The sequence below is a fragment of the Peromyscus maniculatus genome, chromosome 10 (assembly GCF_049852395.1).
Source record: "Peromyscus maniculatus bairdii isolate BWxNUB_F1_BW_parent chromosome 10, HU_Pman_BW_mat_3.1, whole genome shotgun sequence".
Taxonomy (NCBI): domain Eukaryota; kingdom Metazoa; phylum Chordata; class Mammalia; order Rodentia; family Cricetidae; genus Peromyscus; species Peromyscus maniculatus.
Genome location: NC_134861.1, coordinates 6,064,000 through 6,082,919, shown reverse-complemented (window position 1 = coordinate 6,082,919; position 18,920 = coordinate 6,064,000). Strand labels below are relative to the sequence as shown.

Genomic DNA, 18,920 nt, shown 5'->3' with positions numbered 1-18,920 from the left:
TAGCAAGCCCCAGTCATCCTCCTGTCTCTGTCTCCTTTGGAGCTGGTTGCAAGTGTGTAGGGATACCTGGCTGGTTATGTAGGTACTGGGGTCAGAACTCTGGACTCCATTGATTGTGCAACAATTACTCTTAAGTGATAAGCCATTTCTCCAGCCCCCAGATTTTGTTTTTTGAGACAGGGTCTGACTATATAGCAAAGATGTCCTCTAACTTATATATCTCCTGCCTCAGCCTTCTGAATGCTAATATTATAGGTTTAAGCTACCATGTGTGGCTATAATCACTAATTTTCTTAAAAGGAATTTTAACTTTTCAACCCAGTTGAGCAAAGACTTCTCATAGATCCCCTGCTCCTCTCACACCCAGCCTCCTTCACTGTCACCCCTCACCAGAATGACATTTGTTCTGATCACAAACCCACATGAATGCACTATCATCACCCAAAATCCACAATTTATATTAGGGCTTTCCTCTTGGTTTTGAACATTCTGTGGGCTTGAATAAATTTACAGTGGTGTAACATACAGAGGAGCTTATTACCCAAAAATTTCATCTGTTTTTATAAAGTTTTATTGAAACATAGCTGAACCCATTCTTTGATGTAATGTCTGTGCAGCTTTTGCCCTACAGTAGCACAGCTGCTCACAGACAGCTCATAAAGCATACAATATTTATTACCTAGTGGCAAGCAGAACAAGTGTTTTGTAGACCCCTGAGCTGTTGACTGGTGATTTTCAGAGATAGGAACCTCTGTGGGCACTTCTGCAATTTCACATTTATGGTGCTTAGCTGTTCGTTCTTCTACATTATCCCACTCCTGTGCCTCTCTCTCTCTGTCCTCACCCCCGCTGTGTGCTGACACAGCTGCCACTGTCCCAGAGCAGAGGACTGTGACCCTGGATGTTGATGTGAACAACCGAACGGACCGGCTGGAGTGGTGCAGCTGTTACTACCATGGAAACTTCTCTCTCAATGCAGCCTTTGAGATCAAGCTACACTGGATGGCGGTGACTGCCACAGTACTCTTTGAGATGGTGAGACCATCACCTCACTTTATGGCAAGGGGGGTGCTTTGTGGTTCCTGTCACTTCCACATAACCTTTGACCTGTTAGGATAGCCTCAGCACATTAGACACAGAGGGAGTTCAGAGTGTCCGTGCTTCTCCGCCTCGGCATTACTGATTGGGGCCAGACGATTATCCGTTGTGAGTGACTGTCGTGCCCGTTTGTAGGTTGTTGAACAACATTCTGGCCTCTGCCTATTGAATACCGGCAGCACACACTAGCTGTGCTAACCAAACGTCTCCCAAAACTTGGAGCCACTGGTCCAGAGTGAAAAGCAAATGTCCACCTCTCCCTTGTGTCCCGGGACTTCCGTCTAAAAGCAGCCATCACTATCACCATGTGTGGAACACAGGCTTCTGTGTATGTACAAAACAGGGCTTGTGGGCCGGCCATGGTGGCTCACACCTAAAAACAAAAGTCTCAGCACGGGGAATGCTGGGTGAAAATTACCACAAGTTCAAGGCCACTTAGCTACATACACACATTCCAGGTCAGCCTAGAATTCAGAGTGAGAATGCGCTTAAGCACACATGCTGGATACATATTATTTACATTGTGTTTTTCTGTTTCCTGTGTATCTTCTATACCAACATGAATAAGTCTGCTTTGTTTTTTACTTGTTGGCTTTCTTTTTTTTTTTTCCCTCATTGTTTCCAATGGCTACAGAATATTCTAGTATTTATTTATTCCATAGTTTACCTCACCAATTCCCAGTTGGTGAATGTCACTGCTTTTAACTTGTGGCTCCTCAAACAAGAGTGAGTTTGTCTTCGGGGGGCAGTATACTTTTGGCAGTATCTACAGGTATCTTTGTCACCCCAAACAGGAGGAGGGTTGGATGTATTATTAGCGTTCAACGGACAGCAACCAGAGTTCTCAGTGTTAATGATCAGGTCCCTCAAAGAAGTAACTGGCCCTCAGTTTCACACGTGTTAGCTGGCCTTGCCTGACTTTCTTTCTGCTAGTCTATCTGGCCTCCCTGTGTGTCCTGTGCTGTGAAGCCAACCCCCAGACCACTGCCCATCCCCAGCCAAGGCACTAAAGCACTCCTTACAGTCTGCTTCTCTCTTTTTTTTTTTTTTTTTTTTTTTTTTTTAAGATTTATTTATTATGTGTACAGCATTCTGTCTACATGCATGCTTGCAGGCCAGAAGAGGGCACCAGATCTCATTACAGATGGTTGTGAGCCACCATGTAGTTGCTGGGAATTGAACTCAGGACCTCTGGAAGAACAGCCAGTGCTCTTAACCTGAGTCATCTCTCCAGCCTCTGCTTCTTCTTTTATGCTCACAAGTTCAGCCCCCCAAAATGTTTTCATGTATCACTTGAGCCCCACTCCCCTCTAACGCCAGTCCAAACTGCATCACGTAGCTGAGAACAGCTGGAAAGTGAAAACAATTATTTAGTGAATGGTGGGAGATGTCTTGAGAGAAATAAGTGCAGTACAGGATAGCAAGGTAATTTTCAAGATTGGTAAGCCTGATTCGGTCTTCCAAAACATGGAACATTGGGGCTATTTCTCTAGGTCTGTTTCTGTTTGGCATTGGTATCTTCAAGGACTCCTCCCCTGGGAAGGTACTTATCCAAGGAGCATCTGTAAGATCTGAGTTAAGGGAAGGCGGTATCCAGGGAGATGGCTCACTGGGTAAAGTCCTTAATTGTGCAAGATTGAGGACCTATGTTCAGATCTCAGCACTCCCATAAAAGCCAAATACAACAGTAAGTGTCTCTAACACTAGGGCTGGGGGGGGGGGCGCGGGAACAGCACAGACAGGTAGAACTCGGGCTCAGTGGCCAAGCCAGCTTAGCCAAAATGACAGACTTCAAATTCAGCGAGAGACCCTATCTCAGAATATTGGCTTGCTGCCAAGCTTGGCAACCTGGGCCCTCCATGGTGAAGAGAGAATCCACTGACTCTCTTAATCCTACGCACACTCTACCTCTCTTTCTTTCACAAGTAAATAAAGTGGAGGAACTGGGAAGATGGCTCAGTGGATAAGGCACAACCATAAGGACCTGAGTTGGATCCCCTGAACCCATGTAAAGTCAGGATGGAAGCACCTGTCTGTATCCCAGTGTAGGGACAGAATCCCTAGAAGGTAGCCTGGCACACAGAGCTGTGAAAAGAGACCCTGTCTCAAGCAGGGTGGAAGGTGAAGAGCAACATCCAGTGTTGTGCCCTGACCTCCACACATGCATTGTGGTGTGTGTGCACACATGCAAACACACTTGTATCATGTACACACAAAATAAGGTGGAGAGTGGTAGAGGAAAACACCCAGCCTTGCCTTGTCTCACATGCACACACCAAAGATCCAAGTCAAAAAGGATACCAGCCACCAGACATGGAGGCATGCATCTGTAATCCCAGATGTGAGGCGAAAGTAAAAGGTTCCAAATTCTAGACCAGCGTGGGCTACAAAGCAAGACTGTGGCTCAAAAACACAAAACAAAACACAAGCAGGAAAGAAAGACTGTTTCAGGTGCTCAGCCAGCTCGGTTCACCTTGTGGAGGATATCAACTCTTCTCCAACAGACTGACTGTGGGATGACTGTGTCTCAAAACAACATGCAGCATGTCCGTAACACTCACATACACCTATGGAGTTACAGGCAAGCAAGAAAAGAAGTAATATTTCTGACAAAGAATTTAGCAACTCTCTTTAAAAAGTTCAGTTTTCACACCTATTCATTTAGGCCCCTCTGAAATCAGCTAATACATTTATCATAGTGTGTGTGTGTGTGTGTGTGTGTGTGTGTTGGTTTGTTTTTGGTTCTTCAAGACAGGGTTTCTCTCTGTACTCTGTAGCCCTGGCTGTCTTTGAACTTCTGGCTGTCTGTAGACCAGGCTAGCTTGGAACTCAGAGATCCACCTGCCTCTGCCTCCCTAGTACTAGGATCAAAGGTGTGCACCACACCACTGCCCAGCAAGTTTTATGTTTATTGAGCTGTAATGTAGATGACTTCTTTTAAGGCAGTGCCCATGTTTGCTACAAAGCAGATCTCCCCCTCCCCCTATCCCTCATCCCACCCCGAGACAGGGTCTCTTTGTGTAGCCCTTGCTGTCTTGGAACTCACCCTGTAGACCAGGTTAGCCTCAAACTCACAGAGATCCACCTGCCTCTGTGTCCTGAGGGTCAAGATTAAAGGAGTGTACTGCCACCTCCTGGCTTACAAATCAGATTTTATTTGAGGATAAATATTACCTCAAATAAAAAAATTATTAACAAAGCTCTAGAAATTACATAAGTCAAACTAGAGATTCTGGCTTTTCGTTTGTGTTTTGTTTTGCCTTTAATTTTTTAAATTTTACTTTGTTATTTTGTGTGTGTGAGTGTTTTGCCTGCATGTCTGTCTCTGCACCATGTAGTGCTCCCAGAGGCCAGAAGAGGATGTTGGATTCCCTGAAATGGAGTGCAGGTCCTCTGCAGGAGCAGCTAGTGCTTTTAGCCGCTGAGCCATCTCTCCAGCTCCCACTCTTGTGTCTGTATTTGTGTCTCTGAAGGAACTAAGAGTAGTTGTCCTCTGTTTTTGTTTTTGTATGTATGTAACATTTGTGTACGGTGTATGTCTGGGTGTTTTCAGGTGCACGCATGCCTGTGCAACAACCTCATGCAGGAGCACAGGCTTACAGACCCATGCTTCCATGCCAGCCTTTGTAAAAGTGGGTTCCAGGGCCTGGAGAGATGGCTCAGAGGTTAGCACTGGCTGCTCTTCAAGAAGATCTGGGCTTCATTCCTAGCACCCACGTGGCAGATCAGAACTGCCTGTAACTCCAGTTCCACACATACACATAAAAATAAAAAGAAATAATCTTTGATGTGTGCTCAGGGTATTTGAAATCAGATCCTCATGCTTCTATATCAAATACTTTACCTACTGAGCCATCAACACAGCACCTTCAAGTTTTTAAAAGATGGGAGTCTTGATACACTACCCCACCCAGTTTAGAAACCCTGGCACAAGTGGTCATCCTGCCTTAGTCACCCAAGTCAAGTAATTGGGACTATGAATATGTGCCACCATCCTCAGCCTGTATCTTTTAATGCTTGACTGAAGCAGAGGAGCCCAGAGTTCAGACAAGCCTGGGCAACATTCTGACACCCTATCTGGAAAAAAAAGAAAAAATGGATGTGATTCTCATCAGATCTCACCTCTATGACAAAGCCCCATCCATGAGCTTCTTATTTCTTTTGTTTATAGGGTGGGGTGAGTGTTCTCTGAATGGAAATCAGGACTTCCCCCTGGACAAGCTATCCATCACTAGCATAGAACTTTAGCCTGGGGTTTCTGTCTTCAGACTTGGGGTAGGGAGAGTTGTTTGGGTTTGGTTTTGGTTTTGGTTTGTTTGTTTGTTTTTTTGAGACAGGGTTTCTCTGTAGCTTTTGGAACTCACTTTGTAGACCAGGCTAATCTTCGAGAGAATGCTGAGATTAAAGGCGTGCACCACCACGGCCCGGCCTGTTTTGTTTGTTTGTTTTTACTTTACCTGTATGTGTGTGGACCAAGGTCTGGATGTGGAAGTCAGGGGATAAGTCAAGGGAGTTGGTTCTCACCTTCCACTGTGTGGGTCCCAGGGAAATAAAACTTAGGTCACCAGCACTGATGGCAAGTGCCTTTACCAAACACTGAGCCATCTCAACCAGCCCACCAGTTTGGTTTTTTGTTTGTTTTGAATATCCATTTCATGTTTTTAAAAGTGTATTTCAAAAAAATCTTACATAGTCCCCTGAGGGAGCATCGGTTGTTGGAGTTACTTAATAGGAACTCTGGCTTTCAGGAAGGTAGTTTTGGAGTTTCCCCAGAGTGTACTGTCTTGTGTGCAAGAGCTGGTCACTTTGGCAAGAAGCCGCTGCAGTCATCTCCCACCCTACATCAAGTAACAGTGGGTGGTTTTCTTATTTGATACACTGGACTTGCTACACAACAAAACTAGAAAGGTTCAGCCTTTGTCCTGTGACCTTGCTTCTGACATTCCACAGAATAACAAGGGGCTCAGCTCGGACAAGTTAGTTCCTTGCAAAAGAAACGGAAGGTCAGAAGCTCGGGCTATAAAGAGGAGCTGTATGCTCAAATCACAGTTTTTCTAGCATTCGTCAGGAAGCAAAATTGCTCTTGTTCCTGAACAGGACTGATTAGAGCCAGAGAACATGGATAATTGAACTTGCCTTTCGATGTGTGTGCCGCCACTCTGGCAGGTCTGCTTTTTGGAGGCAGAGCTATTTTCTCTGATCTAAAAGACCTGGAGATGATGCGGTTTCTGTGCTTTCTTCCAGGTCCAAGGTTGGCATCGAAAAGCTACCTCCTGTGGCTTCTTACTCGTCCCGGTTTTGGAGGGTCCTTTTGCACTGCCCAGTTACCTGTATGGCGACCCTCTGCGGGCCCAGCTCTTCATCCCACTCAACCTCAGCTGCCTGCTCAAGGACGGCAGCGAGCACCTGTTCGACAGTAAGAGCTGCTCCCTCCTAAGGGTCGGTCTGTCCGTCCGTCTCACCCAGTCAGACGCCCTTCCTAGACCAGCCCGTGCTCTCTCATAAGTAGACTCTGGGTGGAAGATGAAGCCATCAGTGAAACCGACAGCAGGAGGAGCCTGACCATTCAGAGAGAGAAAGGGGGCAAGTGGGAAGTGGGATGGAGGGGAATGAGGACACTTGTGTGAGATGTCCAGTGAACATAGGCCTAAAGAAACAAGCCACTACAGCTGCAGGCTAGTCAAGAGAGCCAGTCTACCAGGACAAAATAATCTGGGTTTTGCCCTGGGTTTTTTTTTTTTTTAATTTTTCAATTTTATTTTATTTCATGTGTGTGAATGTTTTGCCTGTATTTATGTCTGTGCCCCGCACGTGCCCACAGAGGCCAGAAGAGGGAGTCGAATCTCCTAGAACTGGAGTTCTGGATAGTTGTGAGCCACCCCGAGGGTTCTGGGAACCAAACTTAAGTCTTGTGCAAGAGCAGCCAAGACTCTTAACCACTGAGCTGTCTCTCCAGCCTCTGTGCAGGATATTTGATCAGTGACCGGGTCATCTGGGACACATCACTTAGTGCTCCTGAGCTTTGAGTCCTCCTTGTGTGGGATGGCTAGAGCCGATTTGCCAGCTCTGGAAGGCCAGAGTGAAGCAAGCAGTGGGAGAGGGCTCCGTGCACGGCCCATGTCTGCACCGTGTTCTGCCATGTGCTGTGTGCTCTCAGCCACCCGATCACCTGCGATGATTGTCTGAATTTGAGGAGAGCCTTTTGAATGCTAGTCCATGCAAAAAGGCCCCACAGAGGCCATCAAAAGCAAAACAGGAAGTATTGTCCTGCTGTGCAAAGCTGGGACCGGCTTCCTGAGTGTTCTCCAGTGCTGCGTCTTGAAGACCCTTCCTTCTGTCAGAAAGGGAGCACAGGGGACCACCCTGACATGCCCTTGACCCACTGGGATGTTGAGCTCTATCCCTATCCACACCTCCCATTGCTGTCACAGAGCACTCACTGCAGATGAATGGATAAATAGCTCCCAAAGAGCTTTCAGTGAGTGAGTTCAAGATGACATTTTCAAAAGCCAAAGGCTGGAGTTGATGCTAATGTGTCAGGAGCTATTTGATAGAAAGATTATAAATGCGAAAGACACAGCTTTGGTGGAAGAGAAATGTTCTTCCCACTCCCTTGTAAGTTTTTGTTACGCCAAACGGCAGAGGCTGAGGAGGGCTTGTCAGGTAGGGCAGGCTAAACGTAGTGATCCTGTGGTTTTACGACAGGCTGCCCTGCTAGTTCCAATAGTCTGTACTCTCTGCTTTCAACGGAGAAGGCATTTTTGTACCTGAGCCCTGCAGAGTCAGAGTCCTTCTGCATCAGCGGCCGGAGATTCTGAGCTGCACAGAGCTTACAAAGTCCCTTTGCACACATACACATTCCTGTTTACCTCACAACATGGCCAAGGGAGGACCATTTATGTAGTCCCAAAATGTGAATGATTATGCTCCTTCGCGAGTTTTAAGCCAGCAGCTCACTGTAGTATTGTCAGTATCTTTAGGGGTACAGCTACCTTAAAAGGTCTAGAGATGCTCTACTCATGGTGAGAGGATTGCTTGCAGGGCTGGCATAGAGCTGATGGTTTCCCTGCCAGTTCTGACCTGCTCTTCTAAACCATCTTCAGTTGGTCGCCATGGTTACAGAGAAAAGTCCTAGTTTAAAGGAATAAGGACACAAATCTAAAATTCAATTTTCTAGATTCTGTGTCTCTTTTCTTCTTACCTCCACTTCTTCTAACAGTGAATCTGAATCTTAAAACTGGCACAGATGTGGTGTGTGTGTGTGTGTGTGTGTGTGTGTGTGTGTGTGTGTGTCTGATTGTGTATATGGATATGTTTCTGTGTTTGTGTGTGTAGGTGTGGGTGTATCTGGGTGTGTGTGTCTGTATGTGGGTGGGTGTGTATGCCTGTGTGCGTCTGTAGTTGTGTGTGTCTATATGTCTCCAATTTATTTTAAAGAAAGTTCTAATTATGGACAGAGTAACAAAGCCACTGCATCCCTAGTCTTTGGGTTGTCTATCCTGTTGTTGGGACCCTCAAAACCTCCATCCAGAGAGCATTCCAGCTCTGCTTCTTATTGCCATGTGACAGCGTGCTTGACCTTCCCACCTCCTTTCTGCTGTTGGTCCTCAGCAGCTGCCTTGTGGAAGAGGGAGGCTGGAGCCATTCAGTCAGTGATGGAGGAGCAAATTCTGCTCTGTTCTCCTCCCTCTGCAGCTAATGACTTCTCAAGAATTCCTTTTTTATTTCCTTGCTTCAATTTCCTTACCCCTAAAATGGAGCTTGTAATATTGTCTTTCTGTACAGGGAAATGGAAGATTAGTGATAATAGAAAGGTGGGTGGGTGTTGTTTTCAGAAGTAGCTAATGTACACTTCAGGTTTATGTTTTAATATACTTTCAAAACCAGGTCTATGTGTAAGTGGAGGTAGGAGGATCTAGAGTTCAGAGTCATCTGGCTACCTAGAGTTTGAGACCAGCCTGGGCTATGTGAGACTCTGTCTCAGAAACAAATAAAAATTAATGGACTCTTTTCAGTTTTAGGTTTGTTTGTTTTTTGAGACAAGGATTTTTTTTGTGTTACAGCTCTAGCAGTCCTAGAACTCACTTTGTAGACCAGGCTGGACTTAAACTCACAGAGATCCGCCTGCCTGTGCTCCCAAGTGCTGGGATTAAAGACCTGTGCCACCACTGCCCAGCTTCTTTTCAGCTTTAGAATAAGACATTATATAAGCCTCGTTCTGATGCTCACACTAGCTCCTGAGGACTACACCTTTCTTGACTGTGGTGGAACTTGGGGAGGGATTATGGGATACACAGCTGTCCTTCCTTCTAACTTTGGGTGGGAATTAAAAGTTCAGATACAAGAGACAAGAATTGTCAAGAGCAATGAAGAGAACGGTGTGAGTTTATTACAGACCTTGTGATCACAGCTCAGTATTTATTCCTTATTCCTTTCAGGCTTTGAACCAGAAACATACTGGGACCGAATGCACCTTTTCCAGGAAGCCATTGCACACAGGTTTGTCCATTAGCAAGAAGGAACAGTGACCAAATCACTATCTTTTTTCCAATAGCAGTTACCAAAATGAAACCCAGTTCATTCTGTTCCTGAGGAAAAGGATCTGTCTTTCTAGTGACAGACTCCCTGCCTACCTCCACTCAGACTCAGAGATAAATGCTGCCCTGCCAGTCCTGTGGCTGTTGCCTTTCAGACCTCATTGCTTTGTTACTCTGTGAAGGGAGAGTGCAGAGCTTTGTAAGTAGCCTACAAGAGCCCAGTTATGCTCTGGAGGAGACAGGTGAAGCGAAACATTGTAAAATTTGCAGTAAACCTTCCCCCTATGTTAGAAAGACAGTGGATTGTTTAAAAGCAATGAATGAGTAGATATTACTTGGCATTGGATCTGGACACCAGAAGTCTTTCCCGGGTTGTCTGATTAGCTGTCTCCTCTACCAGCGCAACAAACCACATTGTTTCCAAGCATCTCTCAGCTGCTGTCCACTTGCTACTTCATGTTCCTCACGTGAAAAAAGGCCCTGTTGTTGTTTCAGTGACCCTCTGCTTGATGGCCTTCTTTGCTGTTGCTCATACATTTTAACTGCTACCACCTGCACCCGAATATACCCCCAACACCCACCATTTATTCACAACATCTCTGACCTCTCCCACCTTAGACCCTACCCTAAGATCTGGACCCTATGTATGTGCTCAGTAAAGGGTACAGTATGAATGAGGTGGTGACTCACTTCCTCCTACTCCGAAAATGGTGTAGATTTGAGCAGAGAGAAGGGAAGGAGGGAGCCCAGTAGTCCCTGGAAAAGGCCTCACTGTAGGAAGTAGACAGGTCTGGTCCACCCCCACCTCTACTCACAGCGGTGGAACTGTAGACGTCCCATGGCAAGTCTTAGAGCTTAGTCTTGCTTTTCTCACCCCTCTAGGGGTTTCTGGGTTCAGCTGGTAAATCTGCAAGAGACAGTAGTTTTAGGATGCCCCAGCTAACCACAGCTGGTGAGCAGCTCCTTGCCTAGTCACTACACTTCTTGACTAGGTGTCTCCTGGATATGACCTTTAGTTGCCAAATCTACTTTGTCTTCACAGTATCCTGTTCTCCTAATCCTCTTCAACCCAGGACCTGGTTGTATTTTCTCTAACCTGCTGCCCTGTCCTCTTCAGCCTCTTTTCTAACCTCTGACTTCCTTACATGTCTTCAAAGCTGTCCAGTGGGTGACCCTTTGCCTAAGCCCCGCCTCCTCTGCCTCTCAGTGTCTCTCTCCACCAGGGACTCTCAGGTCCCTCTATTTTGAATTCCTCTCTCTCTTTCTCACTTTTTTTCTTTAGTAGGGCTTTATTGTATATCCTAGGCTGGCCTTGAACTCACAATCTCCTGTCTCTACCCCTGGAGTGTTGAGATTACAGGCTATACCAGTACAACAGGTTTAAATTCCTCTCTCCTTCTTTGTAAAACTATAGACTAGACTGCTTGTAGGCCCTTGGAGGGCAGAGTGTAATTTTCCCATCCTTGTTCCCATCAGAGTGCCAGCAGAGTGCCTTTCCCTGAGTAGTTGTGCTGCCCATGGCTTCTGGTGCAGTGTGGACTGAGCCCAGAGCCTTGTGGGTGCGAGGCCAGCAGTCATCCACTAAGCCGCATCCCTGGTCCTACTGTGCTTGTGCATGGAGTGGAATTCCAGGTGGAAATGTGGCTCTGAAATGATAGTCCCCCCAAAGGTCTGTCTTTAAAACAGCTGGAAATGCCCTCATCCCCCCCCCCCATTTTCCTTTGTGGGGACTCCTAGTTCTTCCTTCTACGTATTCTGGATAGTGGGGGTGAGATAGCACAGCATCTTGGGGGTGGATGCCCAGTGCCTTCACTGCACTCTCAGCTTGCCCCAAGTGGAAAATCGTTGGTCTGAATTACAGGTTTTCTGAGGATTTTTAAGGGGTTCGGGTTTGTTTGATTGAGTTTTTTATTGTTTGTTTTAGGTTTTGAGGGGACAGGATCTCACTGTGTAGTCCTGGCTGGCCTGGAACTCATTTTGTAAACCGCACTGGCCTTGAGATCTGCCTGCCTGTCTTCTAAGTGCTGGGGGTAAAGGCATGACCCACCATGCCTGGCTAAATTGTGTATTAAAATCAAATATCTTGAAGATGGAGAAATGGCTCAGCAGCGGAGAGCGATTGCTCTCCTTGTAGAGGACTCAGATTTGGTTTCCAGCACCCACATTGGGCCGCTCACAGCTGCCTATCACTCCCGCTCCAGAGGACCCAACACCCTCTTCTGGCCTCCAAAGGCACTTGTACTCATGTGCACATACAGACAAGCAACCACACACACACAGATAATAACAATTTTTAAATTAAAAAAACTGTTTTGGGCTGAGCCTGTGGATCGGTTGGTAGAACGCTTACCTAGTGCACACCAGTCACCACGTGAAACTAGGCACAGTGGTGCACAACTGTACTCTAGCACTCAAGAGGTAGCGACAGGAAGATCAGTGGTGGAAAGTTATCCTCAGCTAAATTATGATTTTGAGGCCAGCCTGAGATACCGGAGACCTTGTCCCAAAAGTAAATACTATAGAATAAAAAGGGTCTTGACTGGTGTCCTAAGGAAGAAATGAGGCAAGAAGCCTCTGGTCCAGATGATCGTGCTAAGGAAAGCAGTTGGCTTGGTTGGAGAGTCAGGAGGGAACCCAGAAGTGTCCTGTAGACACCGTCCCTTGAGTTTGCATACGTGGTGTGTGTGTAGGGGATGCTAGCACAGAGCTGGCAGCTTGGAGGATCCAGCACAGCACTTCCCCAGAGAGCTCGGTCCAGGAAAGAAGACACATTTTACCTCCTACATCACTGCCTTCATTACATAAACCCCTCAGACACAGAGGGCAGAATCTGGGCACATCTGTTAGCACGTCCTTTACAGCTCTTAGCAGGTGGGGCTAGAATAAATGTGCTTTATGGAAATAGAAAAACCAGGAATAGAACAAGCTATAGATAAGAAGTGGAACAGGACAAGTCACAGATGAGAAATGGCGTCTGCTCATTTCCCATTTCTAGAGCACAGCAAGGCAGAGAGCCTTGGATTGCTGACCCTCACCTCTAAGGAAAGAGTTTTAATTAAGGTGCTTCATTCCATTTCAGTGAAGGCCTTTATTGAGAACCTTCTTAATGCTTAGCATGACAGCAGTGGAGACAGATGTGGCTAAGGAAGCAGGACAAAGGGGCAGATGGCAGGACCGGAAAGTGAAGGTGTGGAGTGGGGGCGCATGCAGGGAGGGGATGTGGAGAAGGAAGGTGCTCAGCGGGGTGGAGCCTGGGTAGAGTGCTGCAGTAGCATAGTGGATGTGAGCAGGAGAGCCTCGGAGCCTCAGAGTTGGGAGGCAGGTGTTGAGAAGGGCCGAGGAAAAAAATAAGGGGCCCGCATGTTCCACACAGGGGGCCTTTCCATATCCCAGCCTCTTGGGCTGTCAGAATCTTAGCCACACACTGCCCCGTTGCTCTGGCTAATGAGACCACGTGCGTGTGTTTCTGTCGTTACTATAGGTTTGGATTTGTACAAGATAAGTATTCTGCCTCTGCTTTTAACTTCCCTGCTGAGAACAAGCCACAGTATATCCATGTTACAGGTGAGGAATTGCGGGCAAAAATTGGGTGGTTCCCCGAGCACCTGCCACAGGCACACGGATCCTGCCCGAGCCCTGCCCGAGCCTGCCCGAGCCCTGCCCGAGCCCTGCCCGAGCCCTGCCCGAGCCTGCCCGAGCCCTGCCCGAGCCTGCCCGAGCCCTGCCCGAGCCCTGCCCGAGCCTGCTGTGGCAGGACCACCGGAGCCGAGCCTGCGGGTGCTCCCCGGTGGTGTTCACTCGGGGCCGCCCTCTCCCTCCAGGAACAGTGTTTCTTCAGCTGCCTTACTCCAAACGCAAGTTTTCTGGGCAGCAGCGCCGGCGGCGGAACTCCACCAGCTCCACCAACCAGAACATGTTCTGTGAGGAGCGAGTTGGCTACAACTGGGCCTACAACACCATGCTGACCAAGACATGGCGCTCCAGTGCTACAGGGGACGAGAAGTTTGCTGACCGGCTGCTGAAGGACTTCACAGACTTCTGCATCAACCGTGACAACCGACTGGTCGTGTTCTGGACAAACTGCCTGGAGAAGATGCATGCCAGCGCCCCATGAAGCCAGGCCGCTCGACCTAAGAGGTTGTGGGCATTCTGGGGCTGGCCTTCCTGTTAGGCTCTGGGCGTCAGGCTGCCACTGTCAGTGAGCAGGGCCACTGCCGCTCTTGGCCTTTGTACAAGTTTGAGCGAGGAGAAAGACTGGAAGCTGCTGCTGCCACTACCACCACCCAGAGCTTGCCATCATGTGCCCATGGCAGGGGGAGGCACAGATTGTCCGTGGGAGGGAGTCAGTGTCTGGGAATAGGGTAGGCAGCTTCCATTAGGGTCCTCTTCTTTCACCAGCAGTGGGATATTCAGAACAGAACCTCCCGATTCCTGCCCAGGAACGTGCGTGTATAGCATAATTCTGTGACATAGTGTACCATTGGCTCGCACCAGGTGTACATATGTGTACATAACAGAAGTAAATAAAGCCCCCCATACAGTGTCCCCCGTTCCCAGCCTTGTTTCTAGCAGTCTCACCCTCACCCTGGCTGGACAGCCAGGCCAGTGAGGTCACCTCAGGTGGAAGAGGGCTTCAGAACACACTGGTCTCGAGTCTGGCTATGAGTCGACTTGATAGGTTTCTTTCCAAAATCCCATGGGCAGGAGTGAGTATCCTTCCGGACAGGACTGGTGAGCAGGCGGTAAGTATACTAAAGCTCTGGGCTGGTGCTGTCAGAAACATGCCTTGTGAGTGGTTGCGCTGGCAGCCATCATGGCGTCTCTGACATGCAGAGGAGAGCTTAGCCTCGGGGAGGGCAAAGACTGCAGAGCAAGGGGAGGATCTGGTAGCCATGACTGCTACTTCTTCCACGTTAATCACACACCCTGTTGACTTCCCTTCTTATCAGCTTTCGAACCCTTCACCTCTCCTGGGCCCTGTGCTCCAGCTCCGGGTCCAGCCCTCCTCGTCTTTCTTACTTACATCCCTAGGAAACCTAACTTGTCTTGGTCCATCCTACTGTTCTCTACCGAGAAGCTGGGTGGGGTTTTGTTATTTGTTTTTTAAAACTACTCCAAGCAGATATTTCAGAGACCGAGGCAGAAGGATCATGGAGTTCCGGGCCAAGTTGGCCTCTGCAGTGTGTACTGAGCAAAGCTGAGCTGTGTGGTGAGACTGTCTCAAAAGTCAAATGGGGCTGAAAAGATGGTGCAGTTAAGAGCACTTAACTGATCTTACAAAGGACCTGAGTTCTGTGCCCGGCAGCCATGTGGCCACTCATAACCATCTATAGTTTGAGTTCCAGGGGATGCCACATCCTCTTCTGACCTCTTTTGGCACCAGGTACACATTGGTACACACAGGCACCTGGAGGCACTCAAGTGACCAGGCCCTGCCCCTCAGGACCTCCAGCTGCCAGGTTCCACCCACAGAACACTAACTGCCCTAACGGCTGGACCCAGCCCCCACCCTGCGGAGTAAAAAGCCCAGGACTTGAAATCCCACCAATCCCCACCCTGAAAATCTCCACCCCGGAAAGCTCCCCACCCCGACCCCCAAAGAAACACTATATAAACCCTGCCTTCTGCTCAGTTCTCTGCTGCTTCTCACCCGAAGGTAGCCACCCTCCTGGGGTCTGTCCTCCCAATAAATCTCCTGTGAGGTTTGTTGTGCTGTGTGACTTTGTAGAATTCCTTGGCTCCTAACTGCCAGGATACCTTTCCCCTCAGCCATAACATTTACACATGTATGTACATACAAGCAAACACTCATACACATAGAATAAAAATAAATAAGTCTTAAAAACAAACAGGAAACTCCACTCCAATTGTACTTGCCACTTAGAATTCTCTTTATGTCCTGGACTCCAGAAACCTTAGGTGTGGTGTTGGAGATGTAGCTCAGAGAGCTAACGTAGTAGGCACCAGGCTCTAGGTTCATAGCCCGGTGGGTTGTTTACACAGCTACCTTGGTAGTGGTACAGTCCCTAGAACCAGGCTCTTAACCAACTCAAGTCTTCTGCACAACGCTCTTCCAAACTGCCTCATCTGGAACCTCTAATCACAGCTATTAATCCTACATGTACAGCTTCTGTTTTTTAAGATTTATTTTTTGTGTATGAGTGTTTTGCCTGTGTGTGTGTGTGTGTGTGTGTGTATGAGTGTGCATGTGCGCGTGCGTTTGCATAATGTATGCTTGGTGCCCCAGTCAAAAGAGAGCATCAGATTCCCTGGAACTAGAGTTCAGATGGTTGTGAGCTGTCGTGTGGGTGCTGGGCACTGAACCTGGGTCCTCTGGAAGAGCAGCAAGTGCTCTTAATGGCTGAGCCACTTCTCCAGCCACTGCATGTGAAGCTTTTGAAAGAGTAGGCTATTATGTGAAAGTGTAGTGATTCATCCCTGTCATGGAGCAAGCCTAAAAAAAGTACCCCACCCCCCCACCCCACCCCCACCCCCCACCCCCCCACCCCCGCCACTTTTTCAGTCTTCCTGTCTGTGGGAGCTGTCCTAGAGTAGTTGGAGGAGTGTGGCAGGTGTAGCTGGACTTCGTGGAGTGTACCTGTAATCCCAGCACTTGATAGACGGAGGGAGAGGTAGGAAGATGGTTAGGAGTTTGAGGCCACTCCAGGATACATAGTAAAACAGTCACGCACACACACACGCACACACACACACACACACACACACACACACACACACACGTGCACACACACATGCACGCAAACACACGAGCAAAAAAGGCGGCTTTATGTGGGAGAACTTACTGAAAAGATAGCACATCTCTCGGGTTCTCACGTTTCCTAGGTGAGCATCTTTACTGAGTTCCATGCCAGCCTCCTCAGTGTCAGTGCTGGTCACGGCAGCTGTCGACCTGGTCAGACTGCGTGATCTTGTGTGGTCCTGTTAGCCGTCATGTGAAATCACCACTTTCCCCTCACACACATTCAGTTTTTGTAATATTCCAAAGATGACTCGGAAGGCCCCGAGAACGAAGTGGCAGAAGGGCAACTGATGAGTTAGGACACCGGGTCACTTGCCTGTCAGCTGGTCCTGAGACACCCCTGCCTTTGAACCTCAGCCCCTGCAGCCTCCAGCTTCCCAGATTCTACTGCAGTGTTCTCCTCTATCAGCATCTAGTGAGCCAGCCAGTCTCCCTGAGATCTGGCCATCTCCCTCCATCGCTGGTGCCCAACTGCAGAGCTTTGCCTCAGGAGTGACAGTCTGGAATGTGTCCCCACTAAAATTTCATGTATTTGAAACTTAACCCCGAGTCAGGTGTGGTGGCACATGACTTTTTGTTGTTGTGTTTTTGTTTTTCCGGACAGAGTTTCTCTGCGTTACAGCTCTGGCTGTCCTGGAATTCACTTTGTAGATCAGGCTGGCCTCGAACTCACAGAGATCCACCTGGCTCTGCCTCCTGAGTGCTGGGGTCAAAGGCATGTGCCACCGTGCCCAGCTGGCACATGACTTTTAATCCCAGCATAGAGACAGGTGGATCTCTGTGAGTTCAAGGCCTGCCTGGTCTACAGAGTGAGTTCCAGGACAGTAGAAGAGCACATACCAAATGTGTGTACATTCCTGGATTCCATCCCCAGCTCTGATACATTTGAAAATAAACTCGGCATTAAAAGGAATAAGGGGCCAGCAAGACAGCTCAGTAGCTAAAGTTGCTTGCCTTTAAATATGACAATTTAAGTTCAGTTCCCCAGACCCATATGGTTGAAGGAAAGAACCAGCCCCAGAAAGTTCCCTGACCTCCACACACACGTTGCAGTACTTATGTATCCACATATATACATACATGCGCAAATAAATTTAATTAAAATTTTTAAAATAACCCCTGTGCAAGGATGATGTGCAAATTCATGAAGTATTCTATATTAAAAAATTTTGAAATAAAATATATTGAAATCTGTGAGGGTTTGCTAAAGTGGATAGAAAGTAGCAAGAGAAGCGGAATACAAACTAGTTTACAGCTCTCTTCAGTTCCCAACTCACGCACTTCCTGAGTGCTTGCCACGTGCCTGAGGAGAGGTGAAAGGCCTCTGGACGTGGAGCCCAGGCCACACAGCTGAAAGGAATCCAGGGTGGGCTGCTTTGGGGATAGTGTGACTGATCCTGCACTGTGCTGTCCCTTTCACCTTGTACTGCAGGGGCAGTACATGCAACATGCCACCTGCTGCTGTGTCCTGGGATCAGGCTGGAGTCAGTCCCTCCACAGGTGACTGTATTTCATGTCTGCAGGGCAGCCCTGCAGACACACAGGCATCTTGTTGCAGGGCCTAGCTTCCCACGCAGGATCTGACAGGGAGTGGACAGTGACTGCCCTGTCCCCCAGGACTCTGCATGTGCTTCAGGCAGCTCTTCGCCCAGGAGTGCTCTCCAAGTGTGGCTTTTGCTTGTTGAAGAGCATGTGCCAAGAGCCAGGTACTACAGCCTTCAGATTTGCTCTCCATCTACTAATCTGGTGGCGGCTAATCATCTGTTACCGGTGAATCAGCTCACATTTCTTCCAAGAAGAAAATCTCAACCCGTGAGAGCAGGCCATGGGGAGGGTCTGTGTGATTCCCTGCAAACTCTTTTTCCTCTGAGCTCTAGAATTCTCCTGGGACCTCACCTGGCTGTGAATTGGAGAAATCTCAGGACCATGAGACTGCAGACCTCTCCCTTCTGACTAGGCTGTCTGTAGAGTTAACCCCTTTGGCTCCCCAGGAACCTGAAGCGGTTGCCACTGGAACCTAGACTCAGCACTGTGCTTCCTGAACAATACCAAATTGCTGACCCAAACTCAGTTCCTCCTGTCCAATATTCCTCAAATGTCTTCAGTGAGACAAAACAATTTATTTTTAAATCCATGGCATCCTGAGAGAGAAATTTCCTAACACCTTTTGATGCGTGTCCAACCCTACTGGTTCTTGGTCTACACCCTTTCCCTCCCTGCAGTCTAGAATTGGATGGTGGGGCGGGTGCTGTCTTGAAAAACAGTCTTTTTTCAAGACAAAATGTCCTGTCCCAATCTGGACAGAGTAACAAAGTGGCAAAGGTCCAGATAGACATGAGCAAGCTGGGCACAGTGGAGTGAGGCTACAATCCCAGCTACTTAGGAGGTTAAAGCAGGAGGGTGACTTTGAGCCCAAAATTCAAGGCCAGCCTGGGCTACATCCCGGGGGTCTTGTCAGAGAGGAGAGTGGGTTTGGGGGATAGAGGAGGAGGAGGAGGAAGAATCAAGCATCTTGATCTGATTTG

General features: G+C 48.1%; 1 protein-coding gene across 29 annotated transcripts in view; it reads left to right on the top strand.

Annotated features, from left to right (window-relative positions):
• Positions 1 to 14,180, top strand: part of Depdc5 (DEP domain containing 5, GATOR1 subcomplex subunit) — a 137,530-nt gene extending 123,350 nt beyond the window's left edge. For 23 of the 29 annotated variants that reach the window (XM_076545772.1, XM_076545768.1, XM_076545770.1 and 20 more), the window contains 5 exons: positions 866 to 1,035; positions 6,343 to 6,514; positions 9,537 to 9,597; positions 13,117 to 13,199; positions 13,457 to 14,180. In XM_076545772.1, coding sequence (XP_076401887.1) covers positions 866 to 1,035; positions 6,343 to 6,514; positions 9,537 to 9,597; positions 13,117 to 13,199; positions 13,457 to 13,749 — 779 coding nt within the window. In that variant the 3' untranslated portion in view covers positions 13,750 to 14,180. The remainder of the gene's footprint in view (positions 1 to 865; positions 1,036 to 6,342; positions 6,515 to 9,536; positions 9,598 to 13,116; positions 13,200 to 13,456) is intronic. The other 6 variants (XM_076545779.1, XM_076545778.1, XM_076545776.1 and 3 more) reach the window with 1 other exon arrangement.
• Positions 14,181 to 18,920: the final 4,740 nt, after the last annotated feature.